This window comes from Sphaerodactylus townsendi, linkage group LG05 (genome assembly GCF_021028975.2).
Source record: "Sphaerodactylus townsendi isolate TG3544 linkage group LG05, MPM_Stown_v2.3, whole genome shotgun sequence".
NCBI lineage: Eukaryota > Metazoa > Chordata > Lepidosauria > Squamata > Sphaerodactylidae > Sphaerodactylus > Sphaerodactylus townsendi.
In genome coordinates this window covers 74766805-74786518 of record NC_059429.1, presented here as the reverse complement: position 1 = coordinate 74786518, position 19714 = coordinate 74766805, and the positions used below count along the sequence as shown (strand labels likewise).

At 44.3% G+C, this 19714-nt stretch overlaps 1 protein-coding gene across 1 annotated transcript in view; it reads left to right on the top strand.

Moving 5' to 3' along the window:
* Nucleotides 1-19714, top strand: part of DMAP1 (DNA methyltransferase 1 associated protein 1) — a 46518-nt gene that overhangs the window by 10493 nt on the left and 16311 nt on the right. The window contains 2 exon segments of the mRNA XM_048497444.1: nt 824-1009; nt 5015-5086. Coding sequence (XP_048353401.1) covers nt 824-1009; nt 5015-5086 — 258 coding nt within the window.

Below are 19714 nucleotides of genomic sequence, written 5' to 3'. Positions count from 1 at the left end.
AAATGAAGATGATATGTAAATAGATGATTTTATTATATTTTTGTTTGGGAAGGCCTCTGAATGGGTGTCTACAGCTGTTGGTACTTATCAGTATTTACCACCTGTTTTCAGACAAGGCATTTAAGAAGTTACCCCCCACTTTAAATCAGTAGACAGGTTCTTGTGTTATTGTGGAGAAACACTGCCCTTCATTCAGTGTTCTCAAAAATCAGGGGGTACTATGATCTGAATTGTAATGCTGGTGATGGTTTAGCTTCTAGCAGCAGTTGACTAAGCTTGTGTGATGTCTTAGAATGTTTGCAAATATTAAAACTATTGAGAAAATGTATTGTCAACAAAATGAAAAGTCAGCTTTGCTAAGCAAAATGCTTACACAGGCTCCATGGGCCTTTGATACTATGAGACAAAGATATTGGAAAACTCCAAAGAGGAGCTGAGGACAAGACAGCAGATGAGAAAGGCAAGAACCAGGGAATGATGAGTGATGAAGCCATGAAGTTGAAGAAAGCAGGGCTGTTGAGAACCCATGTACAGAGGCATCGATCTGTGGAATGAACAGTGTAAGGAGGAAAGGTTGGAAGCTGGGAGATGACGATTGGTCAAGAAACCAAGGGAGGATATTATTTCTGCATGTGCGCCCTTGGAGGTTTCAGTGCCATAGATAGAAAGTTCTGTCAGGTATACCTCTTGTCTGTCCCTCCACTCTGAAGTCTGTAGGACAGTGGAAATTCAGAGGAGCAATCCAAGTGTGGACACTAGGTGTCTCTCTGATACTGTTTTACCATTCATTTCCCTATCTGATATGTTGCTTTCTCGCCTGCAGGTGGCAGAAGAGGAATATCTAATCCAAGAGCTGCGAAAAATTGAAGCCAGGAAGAAGGAGAGGGAGAAGCGGACGCAGGACTTGCAGAAACTCATTACAGCTGCTGACACAACCACTGAACAAAGGCGCGCGGAGCGCAAGGCTCCCAAGAAGAAGCTGCCCCAGAAGAAAGAGACAGAGAAGCCTGTAAACATCTTGCTTTACCCTGTTGCCCTTGTCCTTCATTACACTATTGCTTTGCCATGTCTTTGGCCAGAACTGGCCTGCCAAGATTTGGGGTGATGACTGAGGGATGAACGGCTAGTCCTAGCCACAGGCTTTCTCCGGGCTGTTTTATTTCTTTTGAGAGCCTGCTGTCTCTTTGTAACATGACAGACGAGTCACATCTTTCTCCAAAGTTTGGGGGGAGGTGTCCATTTGAAACTGGAAGGAACTGAAACTGCTGCACTGAAAAGTAGGCAAACTGGACATTAAATATGCCAGCCATTAAACTAGCCAGCCAGGAACTAGCTCTGCACTTTGGTATGTAATTCAGCCCGGTGAAATTTGAAAAGGGCAAGTTTTAAACTGGTTTGCTCCAGGTAATATAGTTACTCTGTGGAAGTGGCTGCAATATGATAGGGTGCAGGATGGTAGAGAGATCAAACTCATTTTCCTGGTCTCCAAAAGCAGTCTGTTTGCTGTTGTTGTACCCCAGTTGTACCCCAAAGCAGATTACATAATTTACGACAACACTGAGAGTTAGATTAGGCTGAAAGTGAGTGACTGGCCCAAGGTCGTCCAGTGAGCTACCATGGCAGAGTGTGGACTTGAACTTTGGTCTTCCAGATAATCGTCTGACATTAACCACTATGCCAGTGGTGGCGAACCTATGGCACGGGTGCCAGAGGTGGCACTCAGAGCCTTCTCTGTGGGCACGTGCAAACAGAGTCCCCCCACACACACACATTTAGGCTGGCCTGGGGTGCTGGGCTCGATTATTAGCATTAAACCTAAGACCTAGTTTGGGGGAAGCAGTGTAGGTAACCCTGTTAAACCCCACTGATTTTCATGCGAAGAACTAAAGCGCGATCCTTTACCTGGGAGTAAGCTCGGTTGCTGGCAATGGGGCTTGCTTCTGAGTAAACCCTCCTAGGGTTGTGATTCACCCATTGGAAGAGTTGCACGGTTGCTTCAAAGCAAAGCCACCGACTACCACCAAGCTTACTCCCGAGTACCGCACGCCTTGGAGCCAACCGTTTTTTCTAAACTAAAACCTCAGTGTTCAGGTTAAATTGCTGTGTTGGCACTTTGCGATAAATAAGTGGATTTGGAGTTGCAACTTGGGCACTCGGTCTCGAAAAGGTTCGCCATCACTGCACTATGCCATCCTGGCTGTTTCTATCCAGGGTAAAGAGAGGCCCTGTGAAACATTCAGTGAGGGTTTTCAGGATTGCCCTATCCTTGTTTAGGAGGGCCTTTTTTAGTTCTCTTAAAAGGCGGCAGAGGTCTGGATAACTAAGGGAGCAGTATTGACTTTGCAGTGCCTGTCTTATGTTCAGTCTCACGTTCATTCTTGAGCATGTGGTTTCTTCTCCATGGTTCTGTGTCACAGGAGGCCACAATATAATCTATAGGTGGTAGGACAGCAAAGATTAAGTGAATGGTGTGTTTGAGAGTGACAGCACTGACCATGTGCAGTTTCTGCTGAAGCCATTTCCTTTTAGCTAGTTTAGAGGGGAAAGAGATGCTAAACTTTCTTTGTGGCGTGCACCATTTTGTGTGCCTGAAGCAGGCTTTCTCTGGAAAAGGTTACCTTGCAGGTGTGGATTGGGATGGTGTAAAGGGCCCAGGACTGTGGTTTCCATTTGTGTTTCCCCCTTGCCTGTTAGTCATCATAGCCTGCTAACTAGACTGTTCCATGCCAGTAGGAGCCAGGCTTAGATAGCCATTCAAAATGCTTGAGGCATGTTTGGCCGTCTCCCCCAGCATTGCCTGGGGTCCTTGTGTCTGCTGAAGGCAAGCACCTCCCAGCTCCTGAAGACAGCCTCTGTTGTTGGACTAGTGCCGTTTCAACCACGACAGAGTCCATTAAGAGTCAATTACCAACTGTAGGAGAGAAACTTTTTTTTTCCAAATTGCATTTTAACTAAGAATCTGAATCGAGGGCTGGATCAGCATCATCTCAACAAAAGGAAGTCATTTACCAAGGAGTCAATTGAGGTTGAAGCATTTATAGCTAATGTTGGCGTATGAGGGAGAGCAGCCTGTTTAACTGCACTGATGGGGTGAAGACTGACACTGTCTGCTGGAAGGGTGAGTGCGTGTCCTCTTTCACTGGGGTCAAGGCAGAGAGTTGCTACAGGAAGATGGCAGCAACTGTTCTGAGGCTCTCTTGCAGTGAAGAAAAGAATAGATGTTTTCATAAAAACTTGGTTGCTGCCCCCTCCCTTCTGGCCTTTAAAGATCACAGCAGGCATTACTGCTGATCCAATAGCTGTGGGGCTGATTATACCCCCTTTTACTACCTTTACAATAGTTTTTCCAAAGGTTATGGTAGGCATTTGGTGAAACTTAGTAATTTGGGCTTCTAATAATACAACATGATTTGACCCATTAGTGTGGGTCTAAGAAGTAAAGGAATTGTGATAATTTCCTCCATTCTCTAGTGTTCTGAGGAGCAGAATACTTTAGTTGATGTATTTGACAATAGCTGCCTTTGCTTGTACCTTAGAGAAAGAATTGGATACCTTCAAAAGGTGGCTTATATTTGCTGTTCATACAGTTAGCTGTGTTATACTGATCAAGGCCATCATGCCATGGGCTGGAGGCAGGAAGATCATACCCTTCAAGTGCTGGTGGGTTTTCTACTGATGCACTATGGTGGGACATTTTAAAATGGGTCAAAATAAATACAGTTGATTAGGAGAGGAAACAAACTAGCATGTCTGTTTTTCATAAAGTGGTGTTTAGAAGTAACTTTGTACCTGTATTGGAATAAGAGACCATTTCTCAGATGACAGAGCACAGCCAAACATGTAGGATTCAATCAAGAGTTGAAAGGCCTTGCAGCCTGGACAGCCTTTTGGTAATCCAAGTTAGGGAGAAATGGATTTTAACTTAGCTGAGGCCTGATAGTTAGTACGGAAGAGGCTTCAGTTAGGTTAGTGCAGCCAGTGAGGTTAGTGCAGCCCTTGGGATGAAGAATTTACAGACAGGCTGTTGTGGGTTTTCTGGCACTTACAGACAGTTTTGCGTGTGATTGTGTCAGCACTCCATCTTTTCTAGTTCCTGACTCAGTTTTAAACATTTAAGAGGAATTTTGGGACTTGAATTGAGCCCTCCAATCCATACTATTCACTTCCATTTCTTGGACCCTGAAGTATAGAAGGGCTGAGTCAAGAGGATTGGGGCGTGACATCTTTGTGCGTTATTTGTTACACCCACAGATTCCATTAATTTGTTGCTTTAACACTCCTATATGAAACACCCCACAGTAAAGAATTCCAAAGATAGCTTTGTGCTCTAAGAAATTTACACTTTATTGCTTTTTAAACTGTGTGTTCATTCAGAATCAGATACAGTGTACATACAGTTGAAGCTATTATGTTATAGCAAGTGTCAGTTTCATACAGATAAACGTGTCTGCTGAAAAGGGTTCAGTGAAATGACATGCTCTCATAACATCACAAGGATTAAATTCATATTAATTGCAAATTAAAATGTCCCAAGAGAGCAAGTGTGTATAGTGATTAGAGCAGTGGACTCTAATCTGGAGAACTGGGTTCGATTCCCCATTCCTCCACATAAAGCCTGCCGGGTGTCCTTGGACCAGTCACAGTTATCTCAGAAATCTCTCAGCTGATACAGAGGAAGGCAATGGCAAACCACCTCTGAATGTCCCTTGCCTTGAAAACCCTATGGGATTGCCATAAGTCAGTTGTGACCCGACGACACACGCACAGATGTACCAAAGTCACCTTATGCAATTTGAATGGCATTTGAATGAGTGGGTTAGTTCTGCTGCAGTGTTCTAAATCCTTGGTTTAATCAGCCCTGGTTATCAAGTCCACGCAGTACTGTTAAAAGTAAAAGGGCGTGCGTCCCTCTTTTTTCTTGACTTACACATGTTCTTCAAGGAGGTAGCTCTCAGTTGGAAGTGGTGCTTCCCTTTTGTGTCCACTTCAACATGTACTGTCTCTTCCCTTTTAGGCTGTCCCAGAGACTGCTGGCATCAAGTTTCCAGATTTCAAGTCTGCAGGTGTCACACTTCGGAGTCAGAGGGTAAGTTTCTGTGCTGGTCTTGGAGGCCTGCTTGCTTTAATTTCCTATCCCATCTTCTGTTAGACCTACCAAGGGTCCAGTTCTGAGTATATGCAGACAGTCTGAACTGCAATGGACTGCCTCTAGTTTGTGAAATGCTAGCTCTATATTTACTAGAACTGCCAGCTCTAAATCTGCCTTTTCCTGTTAAGCCTTCGCTGTTCTGAACCTCTGTTAGCTTTTACGCTTCCATGTGAATCGAGCCCTCGTGTCTGCACTTAAGTGGAGATGATGGGGGCACATTCTGTAACCAAGGGTGCAGCCATGGAAAATGCAGTGGGAAACGGATCACAGGGCAGCTGTGCCTCTTAGGACTTGATTTCCATAATGCGCAGCACATACAAGTAATTTGGCTATCCACATTAAAGAAAAAAGGTTCTGACCACAAATTGCAGACTCCTGAATTTCTGAAATTCATAGCAATCACGATGCATCAGAAACAAGAGCAAAATTCTTTGGGAGAGCAAGTTGTTGGGACATGAAATTGGTTACCCTGAGTTTTCCCAAAGAGCATTTTAATGTCTGTGTTAATTGGGTAAACAGTTTTCTTTCTGTTTATTAGCTATATTGTCTTTCCAGATAGATTTGCAAGGTACAGTTCAATGTGTTCCAGTGGATAGAATTCTAAATTCGCATCTGAACAAAATGAAGGAGGGGAGACCCTTTTAGCTTGTAGGAGAAAGGACAGGATGAAAATGTGATAGACAGAACAGAGAGACCAAAGAAGTTACATGGACGGCCCATTGCGTTTAGCCTCAGTTTCACATTACTAAAATGAAAATAATAGTGGCTGATCCCATAGGAATCTTGTGCAGATGGTTGAGATAAAACAATACAATTCTCTTCTTGCAGGAAAGAATTTAGAGGTTCCAAAACTCTTTTGAAACGGCTGGGCAGTCTATGACTGGCTAGCGGAGAGACAGTCTGAAAAGCCCTTCCTCCATGCTTTGTATTCTGAACATGCTGATTATTGAGGGATTGCCTTGGGTGTGGTCTTGCTATGTGACATGCTGGCTCACAGCCTCTGACAAAGCATGAAATGCTGGTTGGCTGTGGCTTACGTTAGAATTTATGAATAAATGATAGATCTTTCTCTGACAGAAGGCTAAGCATTGTAATCATAGAACATGACTGGGAATACCACTTTGAGCTGCTAGTTTGGGTTGTGGTTCTTATTGTTACAGGAGAGAAATGACATCGTAGAGAAGTAAAGTCCCCAGCTTTTCCCCATTCCCATTGCAGTACTAGTGGGGATTTTGGGCAGACCCAGGCTTAGGTTGGTGGATGTCCTGTTCAGTTTACAAATTGGAGCCGTCATTCCAAATTCAAACCAAACTGAAACTGTTTACCATCTCAGTGTGATTTATGTTTAAGAATCAGATTTGTATTTGTGTTTATGTGGGCACATGCACAGTCATGTCTGCTTGCACAAAAAACCAAAAAGATTTAGGCCTGGAATCTGGCTTGAGTTAAAAGGTTGCCCTTCTGAATTTAGCTTGGATTATCGCTATGCCATAATGCAGCTCTGGACTGAAAACGCCATCTAGCAGTAAGGACTTGGTGTTCTGTGTCATGAAAATTTAATTTATTAAAGGGAATTGTCTGAGCTACATTTTTGCAAAGGGCCTATTTTTATTCTTTCAGATTTTGGAGACTCCTACAAAAGTTGAGGCGCTAAACATATACTGGTCTCATTGTTGGGACACATGGACTGATTGAGAAGGGAGTTTAAATTGGAAAAATCGCTTCCTGTTCAGCAGAATTTACCCTTGGTCTCTGTCTAAGGCTTACTTCATCCCCATCTTTCTGGTTGCTGTGTCTCTGTGGCTAGATCTTAGTCATTTAGAGAGTCGAATTTCATGGAATGGGAAATATTGTGAGGAAAGTTGTTGTTGGTACTGCTGGAATTCCTCAAATGCCATTGTATACTACTGTTGCACTAATAATGCTTGAATCAGGCCTCTTCTATAAAATAAGTTTAGTCGTCTTATATGTGCTGCTAGAACTTGCAGAGCTGGAAGGCTTGATCAGCATTTGGGTTGTGTTTCAAGACCTTTCCCAAGTGACTGTGTACTAAGTGTTGGCCTGAATCTGAGAATCCCAGCTACAGTGAGGTGCTCTTTTCTGCCAATATACTGCCCTTTGTGTCAGCCCATCCTCCCCCCTCCCCCCTCTCTCTCTGATTGTCAGTGCTTGGAGATGGTATGCAGTGTGACATATGCAAAGGTGAATAGACATGGAAGCCTTGGGGAGAAATCAGGAGAGGATTTGTTGACTGCCTGGATTAACTCCTCTTTCTAAACAGCCTGTTCAGATTCTGTCTTATAGTCAGTTGCAGCAGCGAAGTCAGAGCAGTTTCATGTCTAAGATCAACATGATGCTTTTTATTTAACAGAGGGGTAGAATGCTTGCTTGAACATAGCCAAACAACCAGTATTTCCCCACTTCTGTTCTTACAGATACCTCAGTTAATTGAATATAAAACACAGTTTGTCTTTTAAAGAAGCACTTGGTAATGATTAATGTTAATATATCAATTGCAGAGAACTGTATAGAGATCAGCACATTACTTGTGTGCCTTAGCAATGTCTTGTGTGGGCCCCCAAAACTTCCTTAATGGAATACAAGTTTCTCAAACTTCCACAGTAGTCATGTGCTGGAAATTTGAAGGGGAAAATAGTCATGGGGGTGGGGGGGTTTGCCACAATTAGTAAGTTTCAGCAATGAGCAACAGTTAAGAACTTCTTTGAAGGAATTTCCCACTGGAAATGGACCGCTCTCTTAGGAAGCTGGTGACCACAGTGTGGCTTCTTGAATTTTGGTTAAGGCTGCAAGCTTCCCTCTTGGTATCCTGATTTTGTTCCTCTTGGAAAGCATGAAACGTCATAGTCTTCTTTAAAAAGCTACGGTTCTGCATGACTCCAAGATTTTGCATGTCAGCTTCACTGAACTTGAAAAAAAAAGTGCAACAGTTTTTTTTAAAATTAAAATTTCTATTGTGCTCTTACTTGCACCCTGCCAGTTCGAACTGGAATTCAGGCAGTTCTCATGAACTGTTCAGGTTACCCTTATATTTAATGTTAGTAATATTTGATCCTCTCTATGCTAATACATGTTTTGTTGGGGAATGCTGCAGATGTGTTCTGTTGCTACCTGGTTCCTGTTAAGAGAGAGAATATCCTTGAAGTCTAGGTGGGGATCTGATCTGAGGCTGTCACTCTGAGATGAAGCAAGAAGTCTGGACTCAAGACTGCGAAGACTTTGATAATGAGGCAAAACACTAGGATGAAAGCAGGTTCTTAGCAACCTCGGAGCCACGGAGTGCGCTGGGGGATGCTGTGGCTCAATTGTTTAGTTCACAGCTGGGCACCTTCTACCAAGAAAGGCTTCCAGCTGGCAGTTTTACTTGTTACCTGCTAACTAGGATCTTGTAGACAAATTGGTGGTCAGACCAATTAAAAAGAAATGGGGGGAGAGGGAGCTTTCATTCCCATTGATTCACAACATCCACCCTTACTGGCTTTTAAATATTTACTAGCCAACTGAGCACTTTTTTAGCACTGATTAATGAGGTACAATCCACTGAGGTGCTCACTTTCTTGGAGCGCGGCGATGGGGGTGGGGGTTTGGACTGTGCTGTGCGTTCAAGATAAACGAGTCTTTTGGTCAAAGCTTGGCATGAGGGAGGGGGACTGAGGTGTGCCCGTGTGTATTAAATGCGTGTTCTCCGCCTTTGATTTGTTCCGCTATGAAACAGTTGCTTGTGCCGCCTGTTTACTCTTCAGCAGAGGCCCTTGGCCACGCGCCTTCCCTCTGACATTAATGCAAAGCCAGAACTCATCAGCTGCTAACAGGGGAAGCATCTGTCTTTCCGCGCTTGATCAATACTGTCCCTTCAGAGGCCAAGCCTTGAAAGCAGTTACATAAAATACCAGTAATATTTATTTGGATTTGATAAATTTAATTACTTGGAACAATTAATAATTTATCTCTTTAGTATTGACTGTGCTGCGAGGCATCTTGGCGAGATAAGTTGATGGAAATCAGCGCCTCCTTATTAGCCGGAAATTGTGTGTTGCTATGACGAGATAACTTCCTATAGTTAGAAAGATGAAGTGTGGCTTTTAGTGACATGTCATGTAGCGTTTGTGTGGAGAGCCTGACTCTGCGACACAGATAATAGCCGAGGACAGAGCATGTGGCAAGATGGGTGGGCAGGGTGGTATCTGTGATTTGAATGTCACCTCTGCTTTAGTCACAAGTGGTGAGCCTCGAGGAAGACCAAGCTCAGAGGTGTTGTCTTGGTGTCTCATCAGCAGGTCTCCTATGGCACAGGTCTCCAATTTTGCACCAAGGCTGAGATCAGCCACTGGAATGCTGCTTCTGCACGTTAGCCAATTCGAGTCTTATTTGAGGGGAAAAACAGGATAAAAGCATTTAAAATAAATAAGACCCCCCCCCCCTCCCCGGCTCTTTGTAGCCATCACCTGTAAAGTTGCACATCCAGTGCCATATGAGCACTTCCATACTTATTGTGATATTGGAGTCTCCTTACAGGAGAGAAAGGGGGATATAAATCCAACTCGTCTTCTTCCCCCCCTTCCCCTCCTCCTCCTCCTCCTCCTCTAAATACTAGTCTCAATTTTTGAGACTCTCCCAATCTGCTTTCTGGCTTTTTTGAGGACCTGGAGGGACTTTGGGCAGTGTGAGAAAGCTGTGTATGAAGGATGTTCTTGAGCTATAAACAGATGCAAACAAGGCCTCCAGTTCACTTAATATTCACAGTTATGCAAGAAGTCATTGGCTGCATAACCAGAAAGTTTGATGTTTCTTTCATGGGTATCTTCCTGAGAATTTCTGATTTATCTGTGCATGGGGAAATGTCTGCTCCTAGACAGGTGGACTTCTGTCATGGTGTGTAAGGCTAACTGCAAGGACCCACAAATATAGCAACTCTGCACCAGTTGCAACAAGGAGGGGGCACGGAAAGATGTTCTTACTGTTGGTTTCCTTGCTCTAACACGCCTCTTCTTCCAAACTTGGCAAAGCCTCCAGAGCATTTTTTAGAGGTGATGAAAACGTGACTGAGGTGAAGCGACAGGGTATTTTATTAATATTATTAAAGATGTTCATTTAAAAATATTGACATCCATTCCATATCTGCATGTCCACAATTCTTTTTGCCACTGGTGAGAGTTTCTGCTTTTCTGTTGAGTCTGGAGAAGACTGGGGGCTCTCCAGGGCTGTGTGATGAGTCTTGGAGGCACAAGGAAAACATGAAGATGCCCCGCTGCTTTACCAGCATCTCTGAAGCTGGCCTGACAGAAGACCTCCCTGTGCCCCCACCCCTGTAGTTTGGAGGTGGGCTTACTTCCCACAACTCCACACATTTCCAAAGCTGATACAATAGGGATGAATATCCTTTCACAGGTTGGAATTAGAGAAGGATAGGACCTCGTCCTTGTAGTCCTGCTGGGTGCTTCAAGCACCTGCAAAGATCAGAGCAATATCAGAGACCAGTGCTTTCTCACAAGCACTGGGATCAAGTGCTTGTCAATATTAAAATAAAAAATAGCATTTCTGTAGCATCTGACAGCATAGGTAGTTTTTCTAAAAATTGAGGGTGATCTCTGTTGAGGCTAAAGGGAGATGAGCTTCTCTGACCACTACTCCCTCTGGACTGCAGTCCTGTCTCTGCCACCTGCATGCCAGTGTCCAGTGCATCCCATTTCCTCTCTTCCTTTTTCTGGTTGCAGTCTTTTACATTTAGGACAGAGTATTTCCTCCATCATCAGTGGATTTTAGCACAGACTTAATATGGGCATGAGACTTGAGTGCACACTGAATGCTTAAGGTTTGTGTAGATCAGTGGGATTTCATTTGAGTAGTTTCTGATATAAACCTTGTGGTAACTGGGTGGACTTTGTGGGGTTGCATTTGCTAATTATTAGGTGAAAATAGCATCTGCATAAATTTGTTAACAATTCTTAGAGCATACTTTCAAGATTCAACTGTTAGACAGGAGTTTGTACCTAGCAAGTTTCTGGCTCCTTTAGATTTGATGCTCTGGTCATTTTCCCTGACAGCACGGAGTTTGCACTGTTAGTAGTCAGAATTGCTCCTGGGTATTTGCCAAGAATTTGATTTCCAAAAAGAGCTACCAGTGCTATGGGTTACCTTAAGTAGTTGCAGCTGTGAATGAAGGAATTTCCTTAAAAGTGACTTATGGCAAAAATAACATAGATGCTAAATGCAGGAATGAACCTCTGAAAATGGTAAATACTTTGCATAGTTGTGAACAATTAAATCTTAAAGGAAGACCTCTCTTTGCAGCTGCAGCTAACAATATGAACAGGATGCTGGGCTGCAAAAAGCAGAGGAAATCCATAAGGGAAACAGGCTAATGCTGTTGGATCACTGGGTGGTTCTCTTGTATTTTGGTAGTGTCTGCAACATCACTTATTTCATCCTTCACAGGAAATGACCTAGTTGGGGTTGGAGATTCCAGAACCTTCCCAGGCACTGTGTTCCACTGATGCACTGATCTGACAGGAAAGCTTTTCTAATAGGTGATGTGAATCTCCATGATATTAACAGAAACCCTTTGCTTCATGGACTGGCGGAGCAAATATTTTTGTCATCTTAGAGGAAGGAAGCCACTAAAAATGCCTCCTGTGCATCCCCCACTGAAATTCAGTGTAGTTGCTGGTCAGTGCAGTATTTATTTGCAACACCCATTCCTCTCAGAGTTTGCTGAGGGCACCATCTGAGTGGGTCATGTCTTGACTGAGCCTTTTTAGAGGGTGTTTTGACCCAGGTAGATTCATCTGTCTCCAGCTATCAGTGCCTTCCACCAGTGGTTGAAGACTTTCGTTTCATTTAGTATATCTCCAATTAATGGTTATCAGCCTCCTCCCAAGTTCTGGTGTTGTATGTTTATGTGTTTTCATTGAAACATTTTATAATTTCAAATGCCATTTTAATGTTTTTATGTTCACTGCCTTGCAAACGCTAATTGGGTGGACAGGTGCCATAAAAATGTTTTCAATAAATAATAAATAAGATGGTAGTTATCAGTGCAGTAGATTTCATTAAGCAAGTTCTGGGATGGCATCTACTTTTTGAAGAGTAGCAAAGATTTTTGAAATGGTTCCTTGGATTAAGTTTAAATAGAAAGTGTGCCTGAAACTCACGGCTCCAGGGTGAGGCTGAGGCCGTAATACAGAATTGAAAGACTGGCTGAACAGTTATGTGGACGCCAAAGCAGTTTCAGTCTTAAACAGTTAAAAACACCAGGGATGTTGTCAGTGCCTGACTGGAAGGTTCAGAAGAATGGGCAGAACATGCCTAGTTAGCCAGTGCTAAACTTTAGTGCCTCCACATGCATCCATGGCTCCCGGACCGTGAGCTGTGATTCCGCTCACTGAGGAAGACGTGCCTGAGTGAGGGATTCACCAGTGAGTGAAGGAGTCTTATCAGTCTTAAGTATGTAGCAAGCAACATTGTTCAGTGTAATCAAAATGCACAGAAGGCTCCAGTGGAGTATTCTGTGTTAAAGTGATATGCTCATCCTAGTACTCTCCCCAGAGTTCCACCCCTTCCCTCAGTTCTTCTCACTGGCCTTTGTGGATGACACAGCAGCCCTGGAAGATACTGCTGGAGACTCTTATCACTGAGCTTTGGGGTCCTTCACTGTGGTGTGAAGTGTTAGTGTGACTTCCTCTGTCGGAAAACCATACAAACAGGGCCATATTGCAAGGTTCATTCCCTTTAAACCCTAATTCACACATAATTGTCATCTGCCATTAGAAAACAAACTCCTCCTTCAGCTTTGAGTGGCAGAAAAGAGAACCAGTCCTGGGCTTTGAGCTCAATCTCTGGCAGGAGCCACGGAGGCTGTGGCTGGCGCTTTCACGCTCAGGTGATACTGCAAGTGTGTTCATTGCCTGTGATGAGAGGGGAAGGAGGGCTTGCAAGAGAGATTGGTAGGTGTTTTATTGGTTCTCCCTAAACTAATATCATTGGCCCACCTTGGCAGTTAGGTATCTTATTTGTTCACCTTCCCCTGTCCATTTGTCAGGCAGTGAAGGAAGAGAATCCTTCCCATTTGCTGCTTTGTTTTATTTCATCCTCTTTCATCCCTCCCGTCCTGCAGGGAACTCTGGACAGCATGCATGGTTGTTCTCATTTGTCACCGTGTACACCTGCTCTCCTCCTCTTCTAGCCACGTGACTGTGATTCATACATTGGTGTGTAGCCCTTCTATTTATTTTTCTCTTGCTACATAGTTCATGTATTTCCAGGTTGTTTATGGCAAGGACAAAGGCTCAGAGTCTCTAAATCAAAAGCAATGCTGGCATAATTATAAGCACAATCTGGCGTTGCAAAGAGGGCTGTAGGGAGAGGCTGTCAGAGGACGAGAGCATCCAAAATATACTAACCTCAAAAATCCCAGCTAATCAGTTCTTCAACTTGAGCTATCCATTCTTTGAGATATTATTACATGGAGACTTTAGTGATAATAAATAATTCTGGTAGACTGCTACAGAGAGGAAGGCCTGTTACTCCCTGTTCTATTGGCGCTTGCTTAGGAGCAAAACTTTTCCTGTAGTGCGTTGAGCTGTGATCCAAATTTCTGGCTAATTTGGATCTTGCTGGTAGTTAGAAAAATGGTTTGCTGCCTAATATGAAAAGAGGTTGCTGTCTCTCTCTAGTCTAATACAGTGGGAGATGGAAAGGCTTCAGAAATGACAGCTCCCATCATTCAACTGTTACCACTTTGAATCCTGCTGAAGGCACCAAAACAGCCTAACAATGTAGTTTTAGACGTGTAATCCTCAGATTACACCCAGGTGGTAAAGTGGTACATTTTGGGCACTGTTGGCATATTTCTTCCATCGATCAAGGACTCTTGCAAAACTGACTTAGTCTTCATGGGTCTGTGTCAGATTCTAACAATATCATTCAGCCAAGGAGAATTCAAAAGAGTTGGAGGATTGTATTAATCTGCCTCTATGAGAAGCTTGTTTGGAAGAAGTTTATGTCCATGTTCTTGTTATTAAGGCTAACATTTTGCTTTACATTGTGAATATCTGCATTTCATAAATTAACGTACTTCATAAAATCTCCATATGTTGTTCATAAGGTGATATGTCCTTCCTTTTATGCTGCCACAGGAGGTGGTGATGGCCACTAACCTGCATAGCTTTAAAAAGGGCTTGGACAGATTTATGGAGGAGAAGTCAATCTATGGCTACCAATCTTGACAAGGACGTAGATAAGAGGGGGGGGGGGGTTCTCGTGTTCAACCCTCCCATTCATGTCCGAAGCTCCGCCCACCCGTTTGTGGGTTTTTAAAACATTTTTAGTGTTTTTTGGTTCTTTGGCCTGCAGGGGGCGCATTGTTTAGGCTAGCAGCACCAAACTTTCAGGGATTGTTTGGGGGAATCTCCTGATGATACCTGCCAGGTTTGGTGAAGTTTGGTCCAGGGGGTCCAAAGTTATGGACTCCCAAAGGGGGTGACCCCATCCTCCATTGTTTCCAATGGGAGCTAATAGAAGGTGGGGGCTACACTTTTGAGGGTCCATAACTTTGGACACCCTGAACTAAATTTCACCAAACCTGGCAGGTATCATCAGGAGAGTCTCTTATTGATACCTGCCAGGTTTGGTGAAGTTTGGTTCAGGGGGTCCAAAGCTATGGACTCCCAAAGGGGGTGACCCATCCTCCATTGTTTCCAATGGGAGCTAATAGAAGATGGGGGCTACGCTTTTGAGGGTCCATAACTTTGGACACCCTGAACTAAATTTCACCAAACCTGGCAGGTATCATCAGGAGAGTCTCCTAAAGATACCCTAAAAGTTTGGTGCTGCTAGCTTAACAATTGCACTCCTGACAGCAGGCACCCCCCAAATTCCCCCAGATTCTCCTTTTAAATCCACCCCTTTCAGCATGGATTTAAAGGGAAAATATGAGGTCCTCAGTTTAGAAGAAGAAGAAGAGTTTGGATTTATATCCTCCCTTTCTCTCCTGTAGGAGGCACAAAGGAGCTTACAATCTCCTTGACCTTCCCCCCTCACAAGAAACACCCTGTGAGGTGGGTGGGGCTGAGAGAGCTCCGAAAAGCTGTGACTAGCTCAAGGTCACCCAGCTGGCTTGTGTAGGTGTGCACAGGCTAATCTGAATTCCCCAGATAAGCCTCCACAGCTCAAGCGGCAGAGCAGGGAATCAAACCCGGTTCCTCCAGATTAGAATGCACCTGCTCTTAACCACTACGCCACATTGAAAATGATGCTGTTTCAGGGTGGGGGATAATCCACCCCAAAACAGCATCACTTTCAATGTTGTTTAACTGGGAACCCCAGATTCTCCCTTTAAGGTGGATTTAAAAGGAGATTTTGGGCTCTCTAGTTTAAACACCATTGAAAGTGATGCTGTTTGGGGGTGGATTCCAGCATCACAGCGGCTGCTGGGGGGCGGGGCGCAAAACTCAGATTTTGCACTGGGCTCCATTTTCCCTCTACGCCTCTGCCCAGAGGGGAGGGCAGAAGGAACTGCCAGCTGGGAGCCCAGCTGGTGGGGGGCAGGGGGGGAGTCAGCCGTCCCTGGCCTTGGAGAGCTGCTTTTATCAGCGCTAGGCCGGGGGCGGGGCTTGGGGAGGCGTGGCCATGCCCTAGAGGCGGGTGGGGGTGTGGCCCCACCCCCAAACCCCTCCCATAAAAATCTATACCTACGTCCCTGAATCTTGATCCTACTTGATCTGAGATTGCAAATGCCTTAGCAGACCAGGTGCTTGGGAGCACCAGCAACATCAGAAGGCCATTGCTTTCACATCCTGCATGTGCACTCCCAAAGGCACCTGGTGGGCCACTGCGAGTAGCAGAGTGCTGGACTAGATGGACTCTGGTGTGATCCAGCAGGCTAGTTCTTATGTTCTTTTGCAGATGAAGATACTGGAATAAAAAAGGGCAAAACCTGCAGCTGGGATGGATCTAGATTTGGGGGGCGTTGCATTGTGATCTCTGATGAAGTGCTCTGGATAGATGTGTAGTTCCATGCTATCTGCTGTATGTGGGCGTGGAGTCCCCAGTCCAGGGGTACAAGGATTGTGGAATCTTTTCTATCCTCTCCTTACTCTTAGTGCCATTTTATTGTCTGAGTTAAGAGGCAAGTGTATATTATGAACTACACCAATTGGACAGTCGTGGGGAGGGAGAAGGACCAATTCTTCCCTTTTCTCTTTTACAGTACAGCTGCCCGACTGATGTTGTTAGTGCACACAAGTCCCTGGGCCATAAATTTTCCTGGAATGGGAAATGTCTTTAGGAGTGGGAAGAGGATCCTGCAATCTTTGCAGTTGTGGATCGAAGGATCCAACCCACTGTATTAGAATAGCCATGAAGAATTCTAAAACTTGTTGATTAGTTTTTATTTCTTGATGCTTAGAGATAGGGTCAAACTACAATTTAGAAATAGCACATAGTACAGCTGTTCCTAGATAGAGTGGCTTTAGCATGCAGATGAGGAATTGTATGACTATTCATGTATGTCATACTCCCTGTCCATAGAAATCTAGCATGCCAGAGAGTATATGGTTGTATCCTGACTTCCTGGTATTCTGCCTTTATTTGTTCATTGTGGTTTCTAGGTTGGGGGCAGCATCCAAGCATGCAGCTCCTTCTTCAGCTGCAGTCTGACATGGAAGGACTGCATCATGTGATATTGCTGAATGAATTGTTCATGTGGTCTAATTTATGGGGCTCACTATTTGAAGGGGCCCCCATATGATCAGCTGAGAAGGGAGTGAAGTTGTTACTGAACTCTTAGCCAGAATGGGATTGGGTATAGGTGTCATTTGTGCTCCAGTTCCTATGATTGGTTTATAAAGTGCCACAGTGGTTTATAAAGTGCCACAAACCTCTGTAGTTTGCATGGCCTGCCATTAATATTAGCAGCTCAGGAGTGTATATTGTCCAGTGGTGCAGCATAACCCTGTGCCACAGTTGTGCCAACTGTGCCACTGCCAAGAGCCCTGCTTGTTGTTGAAGTGGCATTGACTGGCTACTTTACTTTTCTGATCGGCTGCTATAAACTTTACATGGAAGACTTTATTCTTCCCGGTATTAGGATAATAACTAGGGGTGATGATTCTGGTAAACCCAAATCACAACCCCCCACCCCAAGGCATAACAGTTGGCTTTTTCAATCTCTTCCCTCACCATTACCATTCCCAAGTCCACATGGGTTTGGGAGTCAGCAGGGGTGGGGGGAGAACTCCATGCCATCTAGTCAAGCTTAGTATGACATGGAGTTCTCTTCCCCTTCCAGTGGTTTTCAAGCCCTTTGGGGCTTGGGAAATGCCAGCAGGGGGCAGTTCTCACATGCACACATCCAAATGGTTTGGGAAATGAGGGGTGGGGGTGGAAATTTTCAGGTTTTGGGTTTTTAACCTGAAAAACATCAGTAACTGCTGAATAAAGCTGATAAGTATTGACTTTATTCAGCTTTACCAACATTTTCCTGTTTTTAAAAACCCAATCCCAAAATGTACTGAGCACAAGATGTTGTGTTCACCCTTAATAATGTGTGTCACCCATCCATCTCACAGATAGCTTGAGTTACCTTTAGCTCATTATAAGAAGGTGAAACTGGGCCTCACTCTCTACCCAGGATGGATTTCTGAAGCAAATGAAAAGAGCCTGAAATAAATGGTTTTACCATTTTACCAAAGTTCTGAAGTGAACTTTGCTGGAAGTAAGTCTATTGAATACACCCAGATGGGATTCTGAGTAGACCTACTTAGGATTGCACTGTATGTTATAAGCTTACTTGGAGCAGATGAGTTGGTTTTTATACCCTTCTTTTCTCTACCTTAAGTAGCTTACAATCACAATCCCTTCCCCTCACCACAACAGGCACCTTGTGAGGTAGGTGGGGCTGAAACAGTTCTGAGATAACAGTGACTGGCCTAAGGTCACCCAACAGGCTTCATGTGGAGGAGTGGGGAATGAAGCCCAGTTCACCTTATTAGAGTCCCCTGCCCTTAACCATTACTCACACATGGCATAAGATGTAACTTTCACATTGAGTTAACTAAATGTGTCTCTATATAAGCACACTGAGTCTATCGGTGAGAGGACTGCATCTGGTAGCCTGAGCTGTTCTGTCCAAGTTGGCTGTACTGAATCCCTGCCGCTCCTCCTGACGGGAGCTGTGCTGGCTGCCTTGTGCTTTCCGCTGCTGAGTCTCGTGGAGCACTGGGCCTTCCTCTGCCATTGAGACAGCCAGGCTAACGGAGCCTACCTAACGGATTATCAGCGCCCTGTGAGTAATAGACTCCTCATTTAGTTTTAATACATTTTGCATAGAGAGCAATCAACCTTCATCAGTCTTAAAGATGAATCGGCTTAGCCAGCTAAATTTTAAAGATATTAGTCCGACAGCAGCCGCATAAATCATAACGTTTTCTTAATGACGGTAAAATTAAAATATACTCTTGCTTGAAGAAGCCAATGGAGCTTTCATGTTCACAGGCCAAATCCTCCCCCAAAATTAAAGGGAAGCTTAATTGATGTTCTCTAAAGCTGAGTAAACTCAAACAGCCTCACTTCTCCTGGGTTGGCCTCGTATTTCTTCTGCGCTCTGTTGCTAGATCTAAATCCATCCAGACTGCTTCTGCCTCTTCCCACCCTCTGTGCCACCAATAAGCTGCATCATAACTTAGCAAAGTGTAATGCTGAGTATTTTCAGGCTGTTTGGCAGGCTGTCACCATTTCCTGAGCCACTGGCTACATAAAAGGAAACATTTTCCTCACTGGGCAGTGACAGCCTTTTGATGGGTGTGGCATTTGAGGCAGACTGACCATTTTTTTGCTGCTGGTTTGCTCCAATAGTGATGCAAGAAATTTTAGAAGCTACAGAAGAGGCTGGAGCTATGACTAGAAGGGAAATGATAATTTAAAGCACTGGCCAGGATGTGGGGTTAGAAAGGTGGGTTGGCAGAGGTTCCACACAGTTCCCCCCCAGATTCCATCCACAAGAGTGTTATGCATTTGTCTAGGCGGACATGTGGTTTGTGGAGTGAGCAGATAATTTCAGAAGACCCTGTTGGGGGAACTATGTAGTGTAGTGTTTAGCTTAATTGTGTAGTGTTTTAACATTCATCAGCCCGATTGTTGCTGGGGTATAATGGGGTAATGTGGGGTAAATGGTGCTTGCAAAATTGGGTTTGCTTAGTTCTGGCAAACAGTTGCACCGTGTTCAATAACAAGACTCTGGTTTCAGTTGATGTCTTTATTATGAAACAGCATCAGGAAATGAACATTTGGACTTCTATTGCTGGAACGAAGCGTAGCCAATATTGCAAGCACCGTTATACCCCACGTCACCCCTACATCTTGTCACACCACCCTGCTGATCAGTACCCAAGGGGGATAGCACCTCTCCAGTCCCACAGTCTGCCTTCCCCCACTCGGGTCAAAACAACCTACATTCCATAGTACTGATCTGAGAAAAGGAAAGCAGTTTAACTGAATGGAAAGGCCGGGGTCTGAACAGAAGTAGGTGCCCAGGTCTCGGACAGGAGGTGA